Source organism: Doryrhamphus excisus, linkage group LG21 (assembly GCF_037039965.1).
Source record: "Doryrhamphus excisus strain RoL-2023G ecotype Guam linkage group LG21, RoL_Dexc_Guam_v1.1, whole genome shotgun sequence".
Classification (NCBI taxonomy): domain Eukaryota; kingdom Metazoa; phylum Chordata; class Actinopteri; order Syngnathiformes; family Syngnathidae; genus Doryrhamphus; species Doryrhamphus excisus.
Genome location: NC_136377.1, coordinates 6948944 through 6967666, shown reverse-complemented (window position 1 = coordinate 6967666; position 18723 = coordinate 6948944). Strand labels below are relative to the sequence as shown.

Below are 18723 nucleotides of genomic sequence, written 5' to 3'. Positions count from 1 at the left end.
TCCAGACATTAAATAACAACCAATTGCACTCGTATCACCCATTATAGTAGACACTATAACAGAAAATAAGACATATCTGACATAAAGAAGATACAATATAGACTTAAATGTTAGAATTGTTGTTGCAATTGTAGAATTGTCTGTTGCAACATGTTGTAATATTATGACTTCCACATACATTTACGACTTTATTATCATGATTTTATGACTTCTTTTCTCGTAAAAAAATTTTCTAAAATTTCCAATTTTATCGTAAATTTACAACTTTTTCCTCTGAAATGTAAAATTTTATTTTTTTTTCCAATCCAAAATGTTTGTTACCATGTTGACAATGCTGAATGGCAAATATCCTGGAATCCAGCGATAGTATCCATTTAAATGGCATATTTTTCAGTTCTCCAATATTTGTGTGTGTTTTGTTGTTGAAATATATTATATTGTTGTATTTTTTGCTGAAACTGATACCAAAATGTAAGGTATCGGCCACAACATATCTTAATATCAATATTTGATATGTGATATTGCATATTTTGCATATTGAGGCCCAATATTTAATTATACTAAGGTGACAGGCATACATAATCATTTTAAAACATCATACCCTTATATCTGAAATTATTTTTACAGTATTTTTATTAAGACTACAGGTGTGTATTTTTTGTACATTGAAGGATTTAGAAGCACATTCTTTTGTAGTTGTTATTCACCAGGCTGCAGGTAGAAGCTTCCATTGCAAATGCGGGTGTGTTTTGATACAAGCAGAATGACGCTGAAGTCATGTTAGGAGTGCACACAACACAATGGAGTAGCGACCACAATTATCCTGTCGCCATTTTCCCGAGCTTTAATACAAAAGACTTAGCTGGGAGAGTACACACCCCTTTAAATCCACAACCAATACACACGCACACACCAGTTAAGTAAAAAAAAGCATTCAAACATCTCAGAAAAAAGTATTATGTCGAGGAAATAGTCGGCAAAATAAACGTTCAGAGAGGACTTGTTGACATTTTCGCCTTTTCCAAACCAGATGGGCGCACAGAAACACAACTACCTCGGCGAATTACTTGATTGACGTAAGGGATATCCACACAGGAAAGACTGCAGATTTGAAATCTTGTCACTGGGCGACATTTTACCCAATGAGCTGACGGCGAAGGCGGGACTTCTCTCGTCAATCATGCAGGAACTATAAGATTTGAATAAGGAGGGAGGGGGAGAATCCAATCCGGTTTCAGCTAGTTTTCTTCCAATGGAACATTATCGTGTGGCTGCCCTCTATTAGACTGTACTAGTACCGCTTTATCCTCACTATACCGCTATATCGTTCTCCTCTATTCGCGTACACGTACCTGTTTTTTTCCTTCCTTTTCCACAAACAACACTCACAAATCAACCATGCCTAGAAGGAGCAAAGTGAGTAAACCGAGATATTTCATGCATTAAGTAATACAGCGTTTCTAACCCACAGCTGCTGTATGTATACATTGTTTTGTTGCTACTCATTAGCTTTGTTTTGTGCACATGTAAAACAAAGAAATAACTTGTTTCTATCCTTGTCTTGATTTAATGTTTTTTAAAAAAAATCACTTGTTTGTATGCTTGTCTTGATTTGATTGCCGAAGGGAGGTGATTGTTGCTCTTATCGCTCTGCGGTGATAATCATCCTTTCAAGGGATTTCGTCACTATTATTGCTTATTAGAAGGTATTTATATAAATAAAATACATACAGTGCGTGTTGCAGTGCATGACGACTTTTTTGCAGAGAAAGTTAGCGGCACATTGATTGTACGTTATGCGGGATAATGAAGTTTCACTTCGGCCGGAATTTTAACGCTTAATTCACTCGTCGTTTAGTGGTTTGGTCTGGTTACTTGTGCTTGTTGGGCTCGCCGCCGTGGGTAAAATGTTTTATTTGTCAGTTTTGGTTCATATTAACGCCATTGTTCGCGCGCGCGGCCGCCATTAGCCGAGGTGAAGACGCAGCTGTTTGGACGGTGGTCGTCGGGGAAGAAAGAAGGTTATGTAATGGCGAGCTTCCGTCACCGTATCGTGTTGCTGGGGCTTCTCGTCGCCGGGAAGCTTTTTCAAATTCACGGCGGGAACACTTTGGTTTTCACCCTTCGACGTCCATCCCATTTATTAGCGACGAAAGAATGGCGTCGAGGAGTAGGAGGAGCCCGCCCCCTATTTCACGAGCTTTACAGTCGGTAAGCTCCAGCGACCAGCAGCGGGTCACCGTGGTTCCATTTTGTTTGTATGGTTGTGTTACACCTGAGGTCCTGCCGAATGTCGCCCCAACAAGAATAGAACATTTTACGCCGTTTGTTTAAACACTTAAATACTCGCTTCTGTACTCTGCGTACAGTAATTTTGCCGTGCTGTCCCAAATCCATTACTGGCCTCGCGCACTTACCGGAAATGACGATTGCGCCATTTATCCGCTTCCACTTATTCTCAATTTGAACTGCAAACATTCGTCAGTCCATACTCTATCTCAACATAGCGACGATAAAAAGTGTTAAATGTCCAATATTAGCGTACTTAAGCCCGGAAGTATAACAATTGGGACTCCCCTCCAAACAGGAAATGTAGCTACCCGGTAACTTATTATTGTGGAACTAGTTGCTTAGGATGTTACACATATTTCAATTGGATTTTCTTTGTTTTTTTCCCCACAGGAAGCGTCAGATGCACCTGAGGTAAGGATACAAATATTAGGTAATATATTGGCCCACTAGGGGTCAGTAGAAGCTCAAGAAGTCAACATGAAAAGTAATCAGACTGTCACTTTTCACTCTGCAGCCCAAGAGGAGATCTCTCCGGTTGATAGTAAGTATGCCATTTTCTAGATCTGTTATACAGTAAGTATTGTTGACTTGTTCCTGTTTTCTAATATTTAAAAACGCTTTCTTACAGAAAACAACACCCGCAAAGGAAGAGTCCAAAGCCAAGACAAAGGTGAGACCTGTTTGGTTGCATGATAAAAACATGGATGGCGCTTGGGGGGGGGATCGGACTGGTTAACCAGACTTAACAATCTTGCGTCATCACAGAAAGCACCCGCCAAGCCTAAGAAAGCCAAGGAGGTGGAGAAGAGCAAGCCCGAGGAGAAGGAGACCGACGCCCCCGCAGAGAATGGCGAAACCAAAGCTGAGGAAGAGGTCAGTGTCGCGCCGTCGTCGTACGTCATATGTCATTTTGCAGCACAAGCGTAATCCTCACGGGTAAGCGCGGTCTTGACACTGAAATTCGTGCCTGTGTGCGTTCCAGGCGCCAGCCACGGACACGGCGGGGGACAAAGATGACGCAGCAGAATAACATCTCTCATAGCGCATCTTTTACCAGTGCTCCCTGTACCTCTTTTCTTGTACAATTCAGGGGAATATTTTTATCAACTATTTTCTAAACACAGGTTTTTTAGTAGTTTGATTGTAGACACACTTTTTTTTTAAGAAAAACAAAAAAAAGTCAATTTGGAGATGGGAGAAATTCTTCACAGGGGTGGGTTGTTTTAAATGTGAAAGGGGTGGGGGGCGGGACAGGTTACGGTGTCAACACAAGCAAGTTCACAGGAGCTGGGTTGACAACGGAATGAGTTTACCTGCATGGATTACATTCCATATGCTTTAAAGGGACAGTATGTAATCTGTGCTGGGGTGGGAGGGAAGGGTGGGGGGGTGTTTTGTTGTTTATAAAGACGAACAGTGTTTTAGAATGTTTGCAGGCTTTGTCCTCCATGTTAACTCTTGTAATCATGCAGTTTTTCTCATGAAATTGGATCAATAAATCTAAAATCCCAAGTAGTGGAGCTCTCCCGATCCAAACGGTGTATCTTGTGTGTTGGTTGTGTCCCAGTAAATTTGTATAGCCGCTGTGAAAAGGGTTTTCGACTTCTCTGTATGCAGTGTGTAATGGTACATTGTACGAATGGCAAACATGGAATTTGTTTTTGTTTGGGTTTATTATTATTATTTTTTAGCCTAACTCTAGTAATAGTAACATCAAAACAAAAGTAGTCTCTTAAATGCCAGCAGACAAACTGTACATTTATTTGACATGTCAAATGCATACCAGCAGTAGCAATACTCACGAGGTTTAGCTGTCAGTGCAAGTGTGCAGTTTATTTTTATTTGTTTATAGATGTAATTGTGTAATGATTGTTATCAATGGACCAATAAAGCTCAGTTGGTAGTTGTAATGCTGTTTTTCTTTGGAGAAGGAAGTTAATTATCAAGATTAAATAGTAGTTGTCAGTGAAATGATGGGTTACACATACAAATGATAGTGTAGAAGTTCCGCAAAAAATATGTTGGTCACAATTTTTTTGCTTAATTTTTCTCACCCTGGCGTGCGAGGCTGGAAGGGGATGGGCGGCATGAATCGTGGACTACAATGGCAGTTAGTGTGAACCCCTGATTTGTTATGTGCAGCACTATACAGCAGAGGTGTGCAAACCTCTACTGAGGGCCATACGTAGAACCTCCAAATATTACAACTTTGTTGTTAAAATTTAAGTTACTATGACTTTATTTTTGTCTTATTACCCAACAATGTTCCAAAAATTACAACTTTTTTTACTATATATATTACCACGTTAAAAAAATAACTTTTTTTTAATATTTCAACTTTATGCTACTGAAATGCTATTTTCCCTCATATTTGGTTGTTCTCATAAAATTAAATGCTTTTCTCCTTCGATTACTTCAATTATTTTTTCTCTTAATATTTTGACTTTATTCTTGTAAAATCTATCTATTTATGCTATTTTGAACCATTTTTTAAATGTACCACAGCCACGCTTCAAATAAGGGTTTGATGATTGCCTTATCTTAAATAATATGAAATTATGATGATATACGCTATGGAAAAATGTCATTTTAGTAGCATACACTTTAAATATTACTTTTTAAAAGTCGTGATATGTATTATATACAGTGTGTGTATGTTAGTATGCTAATGTTAGCATGCTAACATTTCTACTATGCTCATATTGGCATATAATTAGCCGTTTACATGGGTAGACACTCATATGAACATGTCGCACTATCTTGCCGTGTGTTAGCATGCTAACATTACCAGGTTCACATTCCTAGCATGCTCATACAAGCTTTTCATGGAATTTAACTTAAGCAAACACTTAGCTCTATCATGCTAGGTGTTAAAATGCTAACTTATGTTAGCATGCTAACAATTATAGCATTTTCAGAGGTAGGCACTTATATACGCACGTAGCGCTAGTAGGCAAGTTGTTAGCATGCAAGGGTTTATGTCATTCAAACCCATGTAAATGACAATAATGGGGGTGGGGGGTCCTGTGCTTTTGTAGTTTATTTTATTTTGGCATCCAGCATTTATTTGGCATTTTGACAAGTACTGCTTTTCGAAGTCTGTGGAAGTATCAAACTAGACAGAGTACACTGTGTTTGTGTGTAACTTAATAGGAAGTAAGAAAATATCTAAAGATATAGGGACAGAAGTATTGGGACACATGCACCAAGCCGTCGTGTGCATTGTGATCAAATACTGGTTACTTATATACTACTATCTGCGTAAGGGAGTAAACTTACAAAATCAATTTTTTGTCCATATGGTGCAAGAGGTGAACATTTTAAGGAATTGAACAAATTGACCCTGAGTTCGATGTGGATTTGTGTGGCGGTAATGTGCATTAATATTAGGTAGGCAGCACCGTTGATACAATCATCCAGGCTGACAAGAGTGTACATTAGTCCATCTTCTCCCTTCTTCCCATCCTGGTGCGCATGTTGCGAACGAGGAAGAACAATACGGTGGTGACGGCCATGAAGACCTCGGCGACCCAGAACGCCATGTCCCAGCTGTGTTGTTTGGCAATAGTGCTGAAGGGAAGGCCTGCTACAAAAGCCCCCACTGGAATGAAAAGAGAGCTGGGTCAGTCATATGACAAAGACCAGTGTTTCCCATGCATTTGTTTATCTGTGGCGGCCCTTGCTCATAAACACATTATAATGGGACTGAATTTATTCATACTATATGCACATGTTTGGAGTCTTTCTATTACCTTGTACAGCGGAACCTTGGTTAGAGTCTGCGACATTAAGTGTGTTTTTGGTTAGTGTAGAAAATTTATACCAAAATTTTTCAGGTTACAAAATGGCATATGTCTTGTCGTTTTATTAATACATACAATATAATGGGGAAAAAAAAACATTGTAAAGTTTCCATTTTGTTTGAGCAAAGCATTTCATTGGAGGACAAGCGGCATAGAAAATAGTGGATGGTGCTGCAATGTTGCTTCTGTCCACCAGAGAGAGCCACAAGGCTCAGAGGGAGGCTGACGTCATTGCAGCACCCTTATGAATGCATTATGGAAAAACGTAAGTTTTTTTTCATTTTAAACTTGTATTGGTACATTTTTGCATATTTCAGAAGTATACCTTTTGAGTGTTAATATGCTGTGTGTTGAGTTGACACTGTGAGTCAGACTGTTACAGTGAAGAAAATAAGTATTTGAACACCCTGCTATTTTGCTATTTCTCCCACTTAGAAATCATGGAGGGGTCTGAAATTTTCATCGTAGGTGCATGTCCACTGTGAGAGAGATAAACTAAAAAGAAAAATCCAGAAATCACAATGCATGATTTTTTAACAATTTATTTGTGTGATACAGCTGCAAATAAGTATTTGAACACCTGTGTATCATCTAGAATTCTGACCCTGAAAGACCTGTTAGTCTGCCCATTAGAAGTCCACCTGCACTCCATGTATCATCCTGAATCAGATGCACCTGTTTGAGGTCGTTAGCTGCATAAAGACACCTGTCCACCCCATACAATCAGTAAGACTTTAACTTGTAACATGGCGAAGACCAAAGAGCTGTCCAAAGACACCAGAGACAAAATTGTACACCTCCACAAGGCTGGAAAGGGCTACGGAGCAATTACCAAGCAGCTTGGTGAAAAAAGGTCCACTGTTGGAGCTATCATTAGAAAATGGAAGAAGCTAAACATGACGGTCAATCTCAATCGGAGTGGAGCCCCATGCAAGATATCACCTCGTGGGGTCTCAATGATTCTAAGAAAGGTGAGGAATCAGCCCAGAACTACACGACAGGACTTGGTCAATGACCTGAAAAGAGCTGGGACCACCGTTTCCAAGGTTACTGTAGGTAATACACTAAGACGTCATGATGTGAAATCATGCATGGCACGAAAGGTTCCCCTGCTTAAACCAGCACATGTCAAGGCCCGTCTTAAGTTTGCATATGACCATTTGGATGATACAGAGGAGTCATGGGAGAAAGTTTTATGGTCAGATGAGACCAAAATAGAACTTTTTGGTCATAATTCCAATAAGCGTGTTTGGAGGAAGAAGAATGAAGAGTACAATCCGAAGAACACCATCCCTACTGTGAAGCATGGGGGTGGTAGCATCATGCTTTGGGGGTGTTTTTCTGCACATGGGACAGGACGAGTGCACTGCATTAAAGAGAGGATGACTGGGGCCGTGTATTGTGAGATTTTGGGGAACAACCTCCTTCCCTCTGTCAGAGCATTGAAGATGGGTCGTGGCTGGGTCTTCCAACACGACAACGACCCGAAGCACACAGCCAGGAAAACCAAGGAGTGGCTCCGTAAGAAGCATATCAAGGTTCTAGCATGGCCCAGCCAGTCTCCAGACCTGAACCCAATCGAAAATCTTTGGAGGGAGCTCAAACTCCGTGTTTCTCAGCGACAGCCCAGAAACCTGACTGATCTAGAGAAGATCTGTGTGGAGGAGTGGGCCAAGATCCCTCCTGCAGTGTGTGCAAACCTGGTGAAAAACTACAGGAAACGTTTGACCTCTGTAATAGCAAACAAAGGCTACTGTACCAAATATTAACATTCATTTTCTCAGGTGTTCAAATACTTATTAGCAGCTGTATCACACAAATAAATTGTTAAAAAATCATGCATTGTGATTTCTGGATTTTTCTTTTTAGTTTATCTCTCTCACAGTGGACATGCACCTACGATGAAAATTTCAGACCCCTCCATGATTTCTAAGTGGGAGAAATAGCAAAATAGCAGGGTGTTCAAATACTTATTTTCTTCACTGTATGTACATATACTGTTTATGGCTTGACGAGTTTTTATATATTTCTACTCATTTTTTGTCTCCTACTGCTTTTCTTTGTTTCTTACGGCTTTTTTCTGATTACAGAGTCACCACAGCAGATCTTTTTGATCCGCGTACTGATTTTTGGCTTGAGTCCTTTAAATTCTGGACGCCCTTCTGCATTCATAAAAAATATATGTAAATGCATCGTGACCAATTATGATATCATGTCATGTGGGAAACACTGTAGACAAAATGATTGTATTTGTTGATGCTTGTACCGTTAGCCATGAGAGCCACGATAGCATGGGAGGTTCCGCAGAAGTTGGAGGGGGCACTTTCACTTGCAATCACACCAAACAGAGCGATCGGTCCATAGGAGGAAAATCCGAACATCGCACCGAGAAAGAGGATCCAGATCTGTACAAGACAGGAAGATGTTTTGATTTGTAGTTTTTGCCATTTGCCATATATGTTGTAAAAATGTTACCTCTCTTTCTGAGACTCCGAGGAGCACAGACACTGGATGGAGGACCTGGACCCAAAGAGGAGCCTCCTGAGGTAAGTAATAAACATTAGTGTTGGTTACTATGTTGCTTATATACACAGTGTTGTCCATATACATACGTATATACAGTCAAACCTTCCTAAGTTGCTAGGTACTAGCGTGTTAACATTAGCTTGTTAGCATTGCTAGCATGCTAACATTAACATGGTAACATTTTTAGCCATTTTCACAGGTAGGTGTTAGCATGCTAACAGTAGCATGTAAGCATTGCTATCGTGCTAACATGAACATACTGGCATTTTTTTTGGGAAAATTTCCGGAATATGAAGTTAAGCAGGCAGCACGGCGGTCTAGTGGTTAGCGCACAGACCTCACAGCTAGGAGACCAGGGTTCAATTCCACCCTCGGCCATCTCTGTGTGGAGTTTGCATGTTGTGGGTTTTTCTCCGGGTACTCCGGTTTCCTCCCACATTGCAAAAACATGCTAGGTTAATTGGCGACTCCAAATTGTCCATAGGTATGAATGTGAGTGTGAATGGTTGTTTGTCTATATGTGCCCTGTCATTGGCTGGCGACCAGTCCAGGGTGTATCTCGCCCGAAGACAGCTGGGATAGGCTCCAGCACCCCCGCGACCCTCGTGAGGAAAAAGCGGTAGAAAATGAATGCGAATCTTAGCACTATCATGTTAGCATGTTAGCATACTAACATTTTTAGTAATTTCTGATGTATGCCCTTATACAAACACTGGTACTATTACACATTATAAATCAATACATACCATTGTATGTTTTCATGGTCAAGAAATCTAAATATGTAGATAAATAAATGCAGGACTAATTTATGGTTTAAAACGTAATTTTGGGGGGGAACTATGGCGCATGGCGGAGGTCTGTGTTCTCCAAGCGCTTTTAGAGTTAATACTGAATCCTATGGAAATGCACTTATTGCAGTGGAGACTGAAATCAATTAACTGCAATAAACTGTACCGTGTTTCCCATTCATTCATGATTTATTTGTCACGGCCCACCACAAATAGATTTGAAACTGCCTGATCACTATTAGTTATTTATGTGTGCTTTTTCTATGTAGAAATAGGCCATTTTGTTGCAGAAAATACACCACTTCCATTTAAGTTATTTTTGTACAAGATACAGCTCTTATACGTGATGCTGGCTTGTCTTTTTTTTTTTGCAGTTACCTTTGGGATTTCAGGTGTGATGGTGACCCTGAAGAGGTACATGGAGACGTACATACCAGCCATCATGACAATCAGCAGGCCATGGCGAGGGTTGCCATGTGTGCCCAGGCCATGCTGGGGGATGTCACAGAACATGTTTGTGACGAAGAGTGATACAAAAAAAAAAAAATCTCAGGACCGTGTCCGCTACTTACTCGAGCAACAGCTCTGTCAGAGATGAAGCCGGAAGCAAGGCTGCCCACGAAGCCGCCCACCTCCAAGGCACTCATGTAAGTACTGCCTGTGAGCAAGCACAAGTTAACACCGTGATCCAGTGAAAATATGCCCAAATAAGCGATACAATGATTCAAATCCATACCCATGAGAGCGGTCTGGCCCTTCTCCTGCATGAGGAATAGCTGCCCCCAGTCAGTTGCGGCTGTCTTCACCCCAAACACCACCAGGTAGCCCAGAGACAGCACCCAGAGGAAAGGCGAGAGCAGGAACTCGCTCAGGGTGCTCTCGCTGTTGCCTCCTGAAGAACACACACGTTAATAACATACAGTATGAAAACATACATCACATGCAGAAAGTATAGAATTTCTGTTTTCATTGTTTTTTGTTCCCACAAAAACCACATACCCACCCATCAATATATTCATGTTACTCACTTCCCCTGCCCCCCTTCTTGGCTGCCACCGTAACACCGGGCAGGCCCACATCCTTCGGCTCATTCTTCACCAACATCAGGGTCACAAACGAGAAGGCAGCACAGAAGACGCCTGACATTGTTAGGATGGTCCTCCAGTCATAGTAGTTCAGGAGCACCGTGACCAAGATCGGGCCCAGACTCCCTGCCAGGTTCATGCTGCAGGACAGCACAGACCACCATGTTCCAAACTGGGACGGCTCAAACCACTACAAAAACACATTGCACATATGTCTGATTTCGATTTGGCAGCAGTCACATGCTGTATATATGTACAGTATGTATATGTATATGTATATGTATATGTCAATACGGTGGATCCCTGCACATTTCTGGTCCAAAATATATATATTTTTTAATTTTTATTTTTTTTCCCCTCCAAAAACGGGCTGTATTTCCCTCAGAAATCAGATCGGTGACATTTTATTTTATTAAATACATTTTTATTTAAATTTTATTCAATAAAATGTTATTTAATTTTTATTCAATAAAATTTTATTTAAATTTTATTCAATAAAATTGTATTTTTATTTAAAGTGTACAGCATTCATACTTATGTCTTTATGCTTCACTGCTAATGTTTTTCGTCAAGCTTTGAGATTCCGCACTTTGCTCAGCAGTCCATGAACGCACCATAAAACTTAAATATAATAATCAGGCCTCAAAACGTCTTTCTACCGAGAGTATCAATTACCATCCCGATCAGTCACCCTGAACATGGCATTGGTCCGCTAAGTCAGCAGAAGAGCAGCTGCTCTTGCATCGTGGCAAAGGTCGTAGTTAAGAGATGAGGCCTATTAAAAGATCGTTTCTCTCGGAGAAGAAAGAATGTGTTGTTCAAGGTTGTTGCTTTTCTCTCAGGAAAGATCTACTGAGGATGTTCTACTAATAGAATCTCCTGTAATCTGATCTCCTTTGACATGCTGAAGACGAGCCAAAGCCTATTTATTCCCCACCTTTTTAGCAGCGTCTTACTCTCACAGCGTCTCCGTATAGTTACAGTGGGGGAAACAAGTATTTGAACCCCTGCCGGCATTGGAAGTTTACCCCATTACAAAAATATATACACAACATAACGTAGCGTAGGTTTATTGTATATGCAAAAATAAATAACATTAAATAAAGGCGATACATTAATCAAGAGTTAGTTAAAAGAGTTAAAAGAATTTGAGGGAAACAAGTATTTGATCCCCTAGCAGTCAATCGCGCTCGCTCTGAAGGATGATTGGTTAATGATGTCAAGGGAGTTGGGAGCACAAGAAAAGCATTAGTAACACACCTTGCTGGAATGGATTGACATCCTGCAGTACCCACAAGGTCCCCCTGCTTAAGTGTACATGTAAAGACATCCTGTTCCCACAGTTAATTGCTTCCTACCTTCATAACTAAAGCAATGTTAATAAACAGACTTTCTAAATAGATTTTTAACATTATTAGAGCCCCATATACATAAAATAACACTCCTATATTTATTTATTTCCTTATTCTAAACTCAAACAAGTGTTTCAGTCGGAGTGGGGAAGAAGTACAAAGAAGCCAAAAAATACCACTTCCACACTGAATGGGAGGATAACTTTTTTTCACTCTATAATGTCCAACATGCCATGGCTGACTCCATGCAGTGTGATATTAATATAATTAATTGTTTAAAAACTCAAAACAATAGACACAGCGTGCCTGTATGGATATGGATGTGGCAATAACACTGAATGAGGGCAAATCTGCACAGCACGACTTGCAAGACACAATGGGATTACCTTACGTAGGACCTTCCCACATGGCGGCCAGCCACAGCCTTGTCCCAGGCCATTAACAAACCAGAGCACAGAGAACATAGTCACAGTAGAAGACCAGGAGAAGACCACGTTGATGCCTCCAACCACAAAAAGGCCGATGGAGAAAAGCCAGCGGGCACTAATCTGGTCTGACAAGACACCGCTGATGAATTTACTGATGGCGTAGGCCATGGTCTGGCTGCTTGTGATCAGGCCTGTAGACAGAAGGAATAGAATAATGACAATCAGATTTTTCAGTTCGGTACAGAGGCGTACCGACTTCCCGCCAGCAATGAACCTCACCACACATAGTTACTATAGCAACACAAATACAAGCTTGATTACCATACCCAAGTCGTCTTTGTCCAGCCTAATTTCATCCATCACCGAGGGCATAACAAAGGAGAACGTCTTCCTGTTGAAGAAATACAGCATGTAGCCGATGAACATGCAGAAGAAGATCGTCCCACGATAGTAGCCGTATCCTGTGGCCCCCATGGTTCCTCTGGATCAATACAAACGTTCGATAAAGAGAACTTTTTTAAAGATCTGCAACGATGTCTTGTAATGGGCTCCTTTAGCATTTAGCCCGTCACTCTGTCAGCTTCATCGGAGGCAGTTGTTGGACTCTTCATTTGAAAGTGGACCCCTTCAGGTGCTTGTTTGTAACGGCGCTCATTGGTGATTGAACGAGTGAGGAACCAGCCTGAAAATAAAAACAATAAAACATAAATATAAACTACAGTAATCCCTAATTCATCACGGTCAATTGGTTCTGGACCTCACTGTGATAAGTGAATTTCGGCAAAATAGAAATATTTTCGTTGTTACAGCATAGAAAACATCCTTAGAGCCCTCTAAACAGGAAGTAACACCCCTATAGTCATCTTTATATTTCATATTACCTAATATAGTCAACATAATAAAAGTAAATAAGCATTTTTAAGACATAAATAAGACTCTTGCTTGTGTGTGGTGGTGTCAATGTGCTGACGGGGGGGGCAGTCAGAGTTGAGTTTAAGTTGCCGTGGGTAACTGCTGCAAAACTATATTTCTGTTTTAATTTTTAACCAACAGAGCCTACTACATCGCTGCCCCCACCCTCTGGAACTCTTTGCCCCATTCACTACGTGCTTGCCCTGACCTTCCCCGTTTCAAAGAACAACTAAAAACCCCCCTCTTTAAATCTGTTTTTAATGTCCAACTTTTTATACCTGACTGCTGTGCCCCGCCCCGCTTTTACTCATGTTTTAACTGTGTATAAACGAATGAATGTTGTATTTTAACGTATCTTTTACACTGTTTACTTGTTTTTATTCAACTCCATTTTTCTGTAAAGTGTCTTTGAGTATTTTGAAAAGCGCTATACAAATAAAATGTATTATTATTATTATTGTGTTTGAAAAAAAAATGGCCCCCCAGCATCCTTTAAATTTCATATACACATGACCTTCAGTGGACAAGGTTGTGTTGTCCCACCATAAAGAGTTGAGTATGAGCATATATGAAGTTATATTGTGCTGTCCCAGTGCAGCATGGTGACATAAATGTCACACTTTGGTGCTTGAGCTGACTGGCTGGTCCTGCTCAATGTGACACCACACTCAGCAGATGCTGAAACTAGATCAGGTATCGCACACGTTTTTACATTGGGGTTAAAAACAGATCCGGTTCTTGTCTTTTTCTTTCTTTTTTTTAATCACTGCAGGGTTGAAGTGACGACTAGAACATATGAGAACAATTCCCAAGCATGCATGTCCACATCCTGATTAGTCGAGCATGCATTTCAGCAATTACGGCGACACTTGAATGCATCAGTTGGAATATCAGTAAAAGGGCAGACTGGGTCGTGACGAGCCGAACCAAGACGTCCATTTGGAAAAGGCTGCAGCGGGCGGAGTGGCTAGATGCTAGCCGCCCCGATGTTCCACAAAATGACTAAACCACGCACGGAAGGTTACCTGTCAGTCACGTCTGTACCGTCGTGGCCCAAACACCAGCGTCAGTCACAAGCCGTTTGACGTCAGCGGGAGCGCGCACGGCGTGTTAAAGCGGTACCGCCCAGATCCTGCTAGGCGGTGTTAATGTACTGACAAATAGCTCGCCTCTACTGGGTGTGAATACATTTGTAGAGACATTAATTAAATGCTATAAAACGATTTAGCGTCATCGTATTTGATCCCATAAAAACCAGCAAGTATTCTAACGCCCACAGACTCGTTATGTGTCCACGAAACACACAAATGTCTAGTTAGGAAAGTCCAAACGGGCGGCAAACTTCCACTGTTGCCAACTCCTCAGTAAGAAAAACTGCTATTGGCTGTCCTAGAAGTCACTACCCGACGTCACTGCCTAATTTGCATATTCGTTGCACGTGGTGTTAGAGATGCTGTAGCTAAAAAGCACAACTTCATCGGAGAGACATATAAAAGTAAAATATTTACAACTTCATTCTTAGTTTGTTCATGTTAAATTGTCCATCACAGGTAAGTTATACAGCAATATATAAGTGATTCTGAGAATACTACACTATATTTTAGAGTGTAGTGGTGTTTTGTTAGCTCATATCCATTTGCATGACACATTTTAAACATTGACATCATCCTTGAGAAAGAGTCAGTGTATCCGTCAGTGTAAAATTAAGTCATGGAATCTTGTGATGGGTTTGGTTACTCCAAGTTAAAGACTCTTTCCAAAAGAATGACGGTTTTGTAAACTTGTCCCTATCATCACAACCACAGAGGCATTTTCCTGAAGCACCATGTCATGGATTGTGGGTGGAGGCGTGGTCAGTTCTTGGACAACTATGAGTGCAGCGATTATAGTCAAAATAGTTGTAATGGGGGGGCAATACTTAGATTTTAAAGTCACTATTTTCTCTCCATAGAGTGAAAGATGTTTCAAACGGTGCTAGTGAGGGCGGAAGTTGTCCTGGCAAACAGGAAAGAGATTGCAACAGAGACATACTTGTCTTTTCTTTATTATAAAGTTAGAAATGGATCAATGACATAAATAGGTTTTATCTTAAATATCAACAAAGGCAACCTGTTAACCACTGAAAACAAAATGGGACTGGAAGTATCCACATGTTCCATTCAAAACTCTCCTACACAATAGGAAAGACCCAAGAGCCATCAAAGGACTTGACCCTGAGTCATGCACTGCAAGACCATCAAGAATATGGAAGATTGATTCACAAGTGTAAACTTGCATAATCAGAAAATAAAACCATATTTCCCATGCATAATGCTTAATAATGCTTAATCAATTAATTACTATTTTCCAAAAAAGTCAAACTCACAACAAAAAAGAGGCCTTACATGTAAAATGCAGAGGCTGGGTACATCAAATAAGGGGTGGCTTTGCCATCACTAGATGCAAAGCTGCAGTTGTCTTGCGCTTTATGTCGACAGTACCTACGGAGGGCGGGACTTCCAGGGTGACATTGTCCTACATGGAGAAAGTACTCATCGGGGCAAATTGCAGTGTAACCGCAATCTTCGCACACAAAGATTTTGGAACGCCTTTGTCGGTATGCATACTGTTGATGAATGCCGTGAATCTTCCTCATGTGGGACTCCAGGGAGCAACGTTGTGTGAATGCCTTTTCACAAAGCTCACACTTGTAGGGGCGTATACCTGCAGCCAGAGAGAGAAGTAATTGAAATACCTCAATGTACTTTGAAGTATAGTATTCATTACAGGTGTCACGAGATCTTATGAGGTCAAAAACATGACAAGACTGTCAGTGAACTGTGGTATCGCTGCTATGAATGATAATACAGTATAATATAGACGTAGCAGTGCATGAGGCGGGATTGGAACCGCAACCGCTTTACGCACACTTTAAACCTTGCAATCCACACTATACCTGGTGTTGTAAGGGTCAGCAAGTGACGTATGTTGAACCACTGCAGTGTGGTGTTAATGTCCAAACAGAAGCTGCATTCTACAATGATGATCAAATTCGATCAAATTCTACATTTGATCAAAGTTATTTAAGTTTTGTCAGATCAAATCACTTAGCTGTTTGGATTTATCTGAACCACAATTACCGTATTTTCTGGACTATAAGTCGCTCTGGAGTATAAGTCGCATGTATAATTAGGTAGAAAAAAACATACATAAGTCTACTTGACTAAAACAGACATTACGTCCTCTTGGAAGGCAAGTTCTAACATTAATAAAATAATAGAGAACAGGCTGAATAGGTGTAAGATATGCTAACACAATGGTTATTCAGCTACACAAAAAATAAACATGAACAGAAAAGGTGTCCAGTGTTTATGTAACAAACAGTTTTTTTTATTTATAAGTCGCTCTGGAGTATAAGTGGCAGGAACAGCCAACTTATGAAAAAAAAGTGTGACTTATAGTCCGGAAAATATGGTATATTTCCTTTACCATGAATGTGACTCTGGATAAACTGTCATAACATTAATTATCACAGCAATTATTTGTGAATTAAATATTACCAATATAATAAATTATCATTTTAGCTTAAAATATCATATTTGAGTTCAATCACATACAATACACAATCGCCATACAATACATCCTCACCTGTGTGTGTTCTCATATGTCTCTTCAGGTCGAATGTATCATTAAATCCTTTGCCACAAAATGGACAAGGGTGTCTCTTTACCAAGCTGTGACACTTCATGTGACGAGTCAATATGCGCTGCAGAGGAAACACCTTGTGGCACACCGAGCACACAAAGTTACCAGAAGCAGGCTGGTAAGGAAGAAAGTTTCATTAATATTCATAAATTTTCTGTCAATTTCAGGAAAGTCCTCAAGTCACCTTTGCTTTGCTGTCAAGCGGCGGTGCAGTGAAATGGTGGAAGGAGCTCGGCAGTGTTCTCGTGGACCAGCCGTGAATGTGGTCTGCAACGATTTCCTCGGATGCGGACAAAGGTCTTGGCACTGTCATGGGAATCGCTAAAATAGATTGTGGCTGAAGCATCGTGGAATCAACATTCCACGCTAGCTGGTCATTACTCACTATGGGGATAAAAGGAAGAATATTCTTAGCATACTTAGGGCTTAAACCTGGATTATGTCACAAAAGAACAATGGTAATTGAAGAGAGAAGAATCTAGTAATTCTAACAGTTAGTGTTATTGCAAATGTTGATCCAAAATCGGAGGAGAATGTCAAAAAGAAGCATTCGTGTGGACCTACTGTAGCGTATGTAGAGACTGTATGACAATATCAACAACATAAGAATATCCTATGCAGTGTAAATCTTACCAGCCGTCGCGCTTTGCTCCCACTCAATTGGTTGTGACTCTTTCCATCGCCATCCTCTCAGCACTCCGTGTTTCTTTTTTACAAGGAACGACCTTGGCATCCTTGGAGAAAGCGTTGGTCTGTTCTTCACTCGGAGCTGTGAGGCGCTGCTTCACTAAATCTTCAAACTTCAGGTGTGTTTTGGAGCTTCACCTTGACTCCACACCAGACAACATCCAATCAAAAATCACAGCACTCTTTAGGAATGTCGAAAGTTCCGGAGGTGGGTGGTTAGGTGCTTTTTGTTTGGACTGCAGCGCACCTGTGTTCCCTCTGTGTGCATGCCAACTGGTCCTCTACAGGTTTTGCATGCTAGGTACTGAAAATCTGGGAAACTTTGCATTCAAGTGGCCCTCAGTATGCAAATGCTGGTCCCAGACCAAACCTGGTCCCAGACAAAGGACCAGGGCACTGTCTGAGTAACAGGAGCGAGCTGAGAGAAACCACAACCTTAACTGCTAGGTAAATCATCTCCTTCCCCCCTCCTTTTTTGAGTTTCTGTAATCATTGAGGTTTATTTTAAGATGTATACAACAATCAAGCATTTGCTTTTTGTTTACATTATTCTACAAAGTCCACATGCAGACAGTGCACTGATCCAAGGGAATGGAGTATTTTTTATTAACGAATCATGCATGTGAGTTTGTCTGTGGGTATGAATGTGAGTGTGAATGGTTGTTTGTCTGTACAGGGTCATACCTCACGACCAAAGACAGCTGGGGTAGGCTCCAGCATACCAGACCCAGCAGACCCTAGCGATGATAAGTGGCACAGAAAATGGATGAATGGATGCATGTGAGTTGTCAACCTATTTTCAGTCAATCTATTTTTAGTACCGCCTAACCAGACAAAAGTATTACAATATGAATGAATATAAGATAAATATAAACATGTTGGACTATAATAAAGATGTATTATGAAGTACAAATACAAATACATTTGGTTATTAATTATTATTACATATAATTAATTATTAATATGGGCTGCACGTGGTCGAGTGGTTAGCGCGCAGACCTCACAGCTAGGAGACCAGGGTTCAATTCCACCCTCGGCCATCTCTGTGTGTGTGGAGTTTGCATGTTCTCCCCGTGCATGCGTGGGTTTTCTCCGGGTACTACGGTTTCCTCCCACATTCCAAAAACATGCTAGGTTAATTGACGACTCCAAATTGTCCATAGGTA

At 40.7% G+C, this 18723-nt stretch overlaps 3 protein-coding genes and 1 long non-coding RNA gene across 5 annotated transcripts; 2 read left to right on the top strand and 2 right to left on the bottom strand.

Moving 5' to 3' along the window:
* Positions 1–1227: 1227 nt before the first annotated feature.
* Positions 1228–4202, top strand: hmgn1b (high mobility group nucleosome binding domain 1b). Of its 2 annotated transcripts, none has more exons than XM_058086182.2 (6): positions 1228–1416; positions 2683–2703; positions 2807–2833; positions 2921–2962; positions 3058–3165; positions 3275–4202. In XM_058086182.2, the coding sequence occupies exons 1-6, from the start codon at positions 1399–1401 to the stop codon at positions 3320–3322; spliced, it is 264 nt and encodes an 87-aa protein (XP_057942165.1). In that variant the 5' UTR covers positions 1228–1398; the 3' UTR covers positions 3323–4202. The 2 variants fall into 2 exon arrangements, with proteins under 2 accessions (XP_057942165.1, XP_057942164.1); XM_058086181.2 differs by lacking the exon at positions 1228–1416 and adding an exon at positions 2010–2211.
* Positions 4203–5297: 1095 nt separating this feature from the next.
* Positions 5298–14539, bottom strand: LOC131137829 (glucose-6-phosphate exchanger SLC37A4-like). Its single transcript, XM_058086177.2, has 10 exons — positions 14212–14539; positions 12601–12956; positions 12233–12465; positions 10438–10684; positions 10146–10301; positions 9982–10067; positions 9788–9901; positions 8571–8636; positions 8362–8500; positions 5298–5893 (listed from the first exon to the last, which is right to left on the bottom strand). The coding sequence occupies exons 2-10, from the start codon at positions 12746–12748 to the stop codon at positions 5730–5732; spliced, it is 1353 nt and encodes a 450-aa protein (XP_057942160.2). The 5' UTR covers positions 12749–12956; positions 14212–14539; the 3' UTR covers positions 5298–5729.
* Positions 14307–18526, top strand: LOC144894545 (uncharacterized). Its single transcript, XR_013625153.1, has 3 exons — positions 14307–14736; positions 15664–15782; positions 16842–18526. It is a non-coding gene; the product is annotated as an uncharacterized LOC144894545 (long non-coding RNA).
* On the bottom strand, positions 15337–17438 carry LOC131137832 (transcription factor Ovo-like 2). The gene is made up of 3 exons (XM_078787586.1): positions 17055–17438; positions 16814–16985; positions 15337–15889 (listed from the first exon to the last, which is right to left on the bottom strand). Exons 1-3 carry the CDS (start codon positions 17214–17216, stop codon positions 15567–15569), a joined length of 657 nt encoding a protein of 218 aa, XP_078643712.1. The 5' UTR covers positions 17217–17438; the 3' UTR covers positions 15337–15566.
* Positions 18527–18723: the final 197 nt, after the last annotated feature.

What these genes read in the sequence shown, in the direction of transcription:
- LOC131137829 (XM_058086177.2), bottom strand. Translation starts at nt 12,748, where the DNA reads ATGGGGGCCACAGGATACGGCTACTATCGTGGGACGATCTTCTTCTGC. An exon ending in GTGGGAAGGTCCTACGTAAG is followed by an intron (nt 10,685 to 12,232) that starts GTAATCCCATTG and finishes GTGTTTTTGTAG; the next exon opens with TGGTTTGAGCCGTCCCAGTT. An exon ending in CAAGAAGGGGGGCAGGGGAA is followed by an intron (nt 10,302 to 10,437) that starts GTGAGTAACATG and finishes TGTGTTCTTCAG; the next exon opens with GAGGCAACAGCGAGAGCACC.
- hmgn1b (XM_058086181.2), top strand. Translation starts at nt 2,158, where the DNA reads ATGGCGTCGAGGAGTAGGAGGAGCCCGCCCCCTATTTCACGAGCTTTA. An exon ending in TTTCACGAGCTTTACAGTCG is followed by an intron (nt 2,212 to 2,682) that starts GTAAGCTCCAGC and finishes TTTTCCCCACAG; the next exon opens with GAAGCGTCAGATGCACCTGA. An exon ending in AGTCCAAAGCCAAGACAAAG is followed by an intron (nt 2,963 to 3,057) that starts GTGAGACCTGTT and finishes GCGTCATCACAG; the next exon opens with AAAGCACCCGCCAAGCCTAA.
- LOC131137832 (XM_078787586.1), bottom strand. Translation starts at nt 17,216, where the DNA reads ATGCTTCAGCCACAATCTATTTTAGCGATTCCCATGACAGTGCCAAGA. An exon ending in CGCTTGACAGCAAAGCAAAG is followed by an intron (nt 16,986 to 17,054) that starts GTGACTTGAGGA and finishes CTTCCTTACCAG; the next exon opens with CCTGCTTCTGGTAACTTTGT. An exon ending in ACATATGAGAACACACACAG is followed by an intron (nt 15,890 to 16,813) that starts GTGAGGATGTAT and finishes CTCTGGCTGCAG; the next exon opens with GTATACGCCCCTACAAGTGT.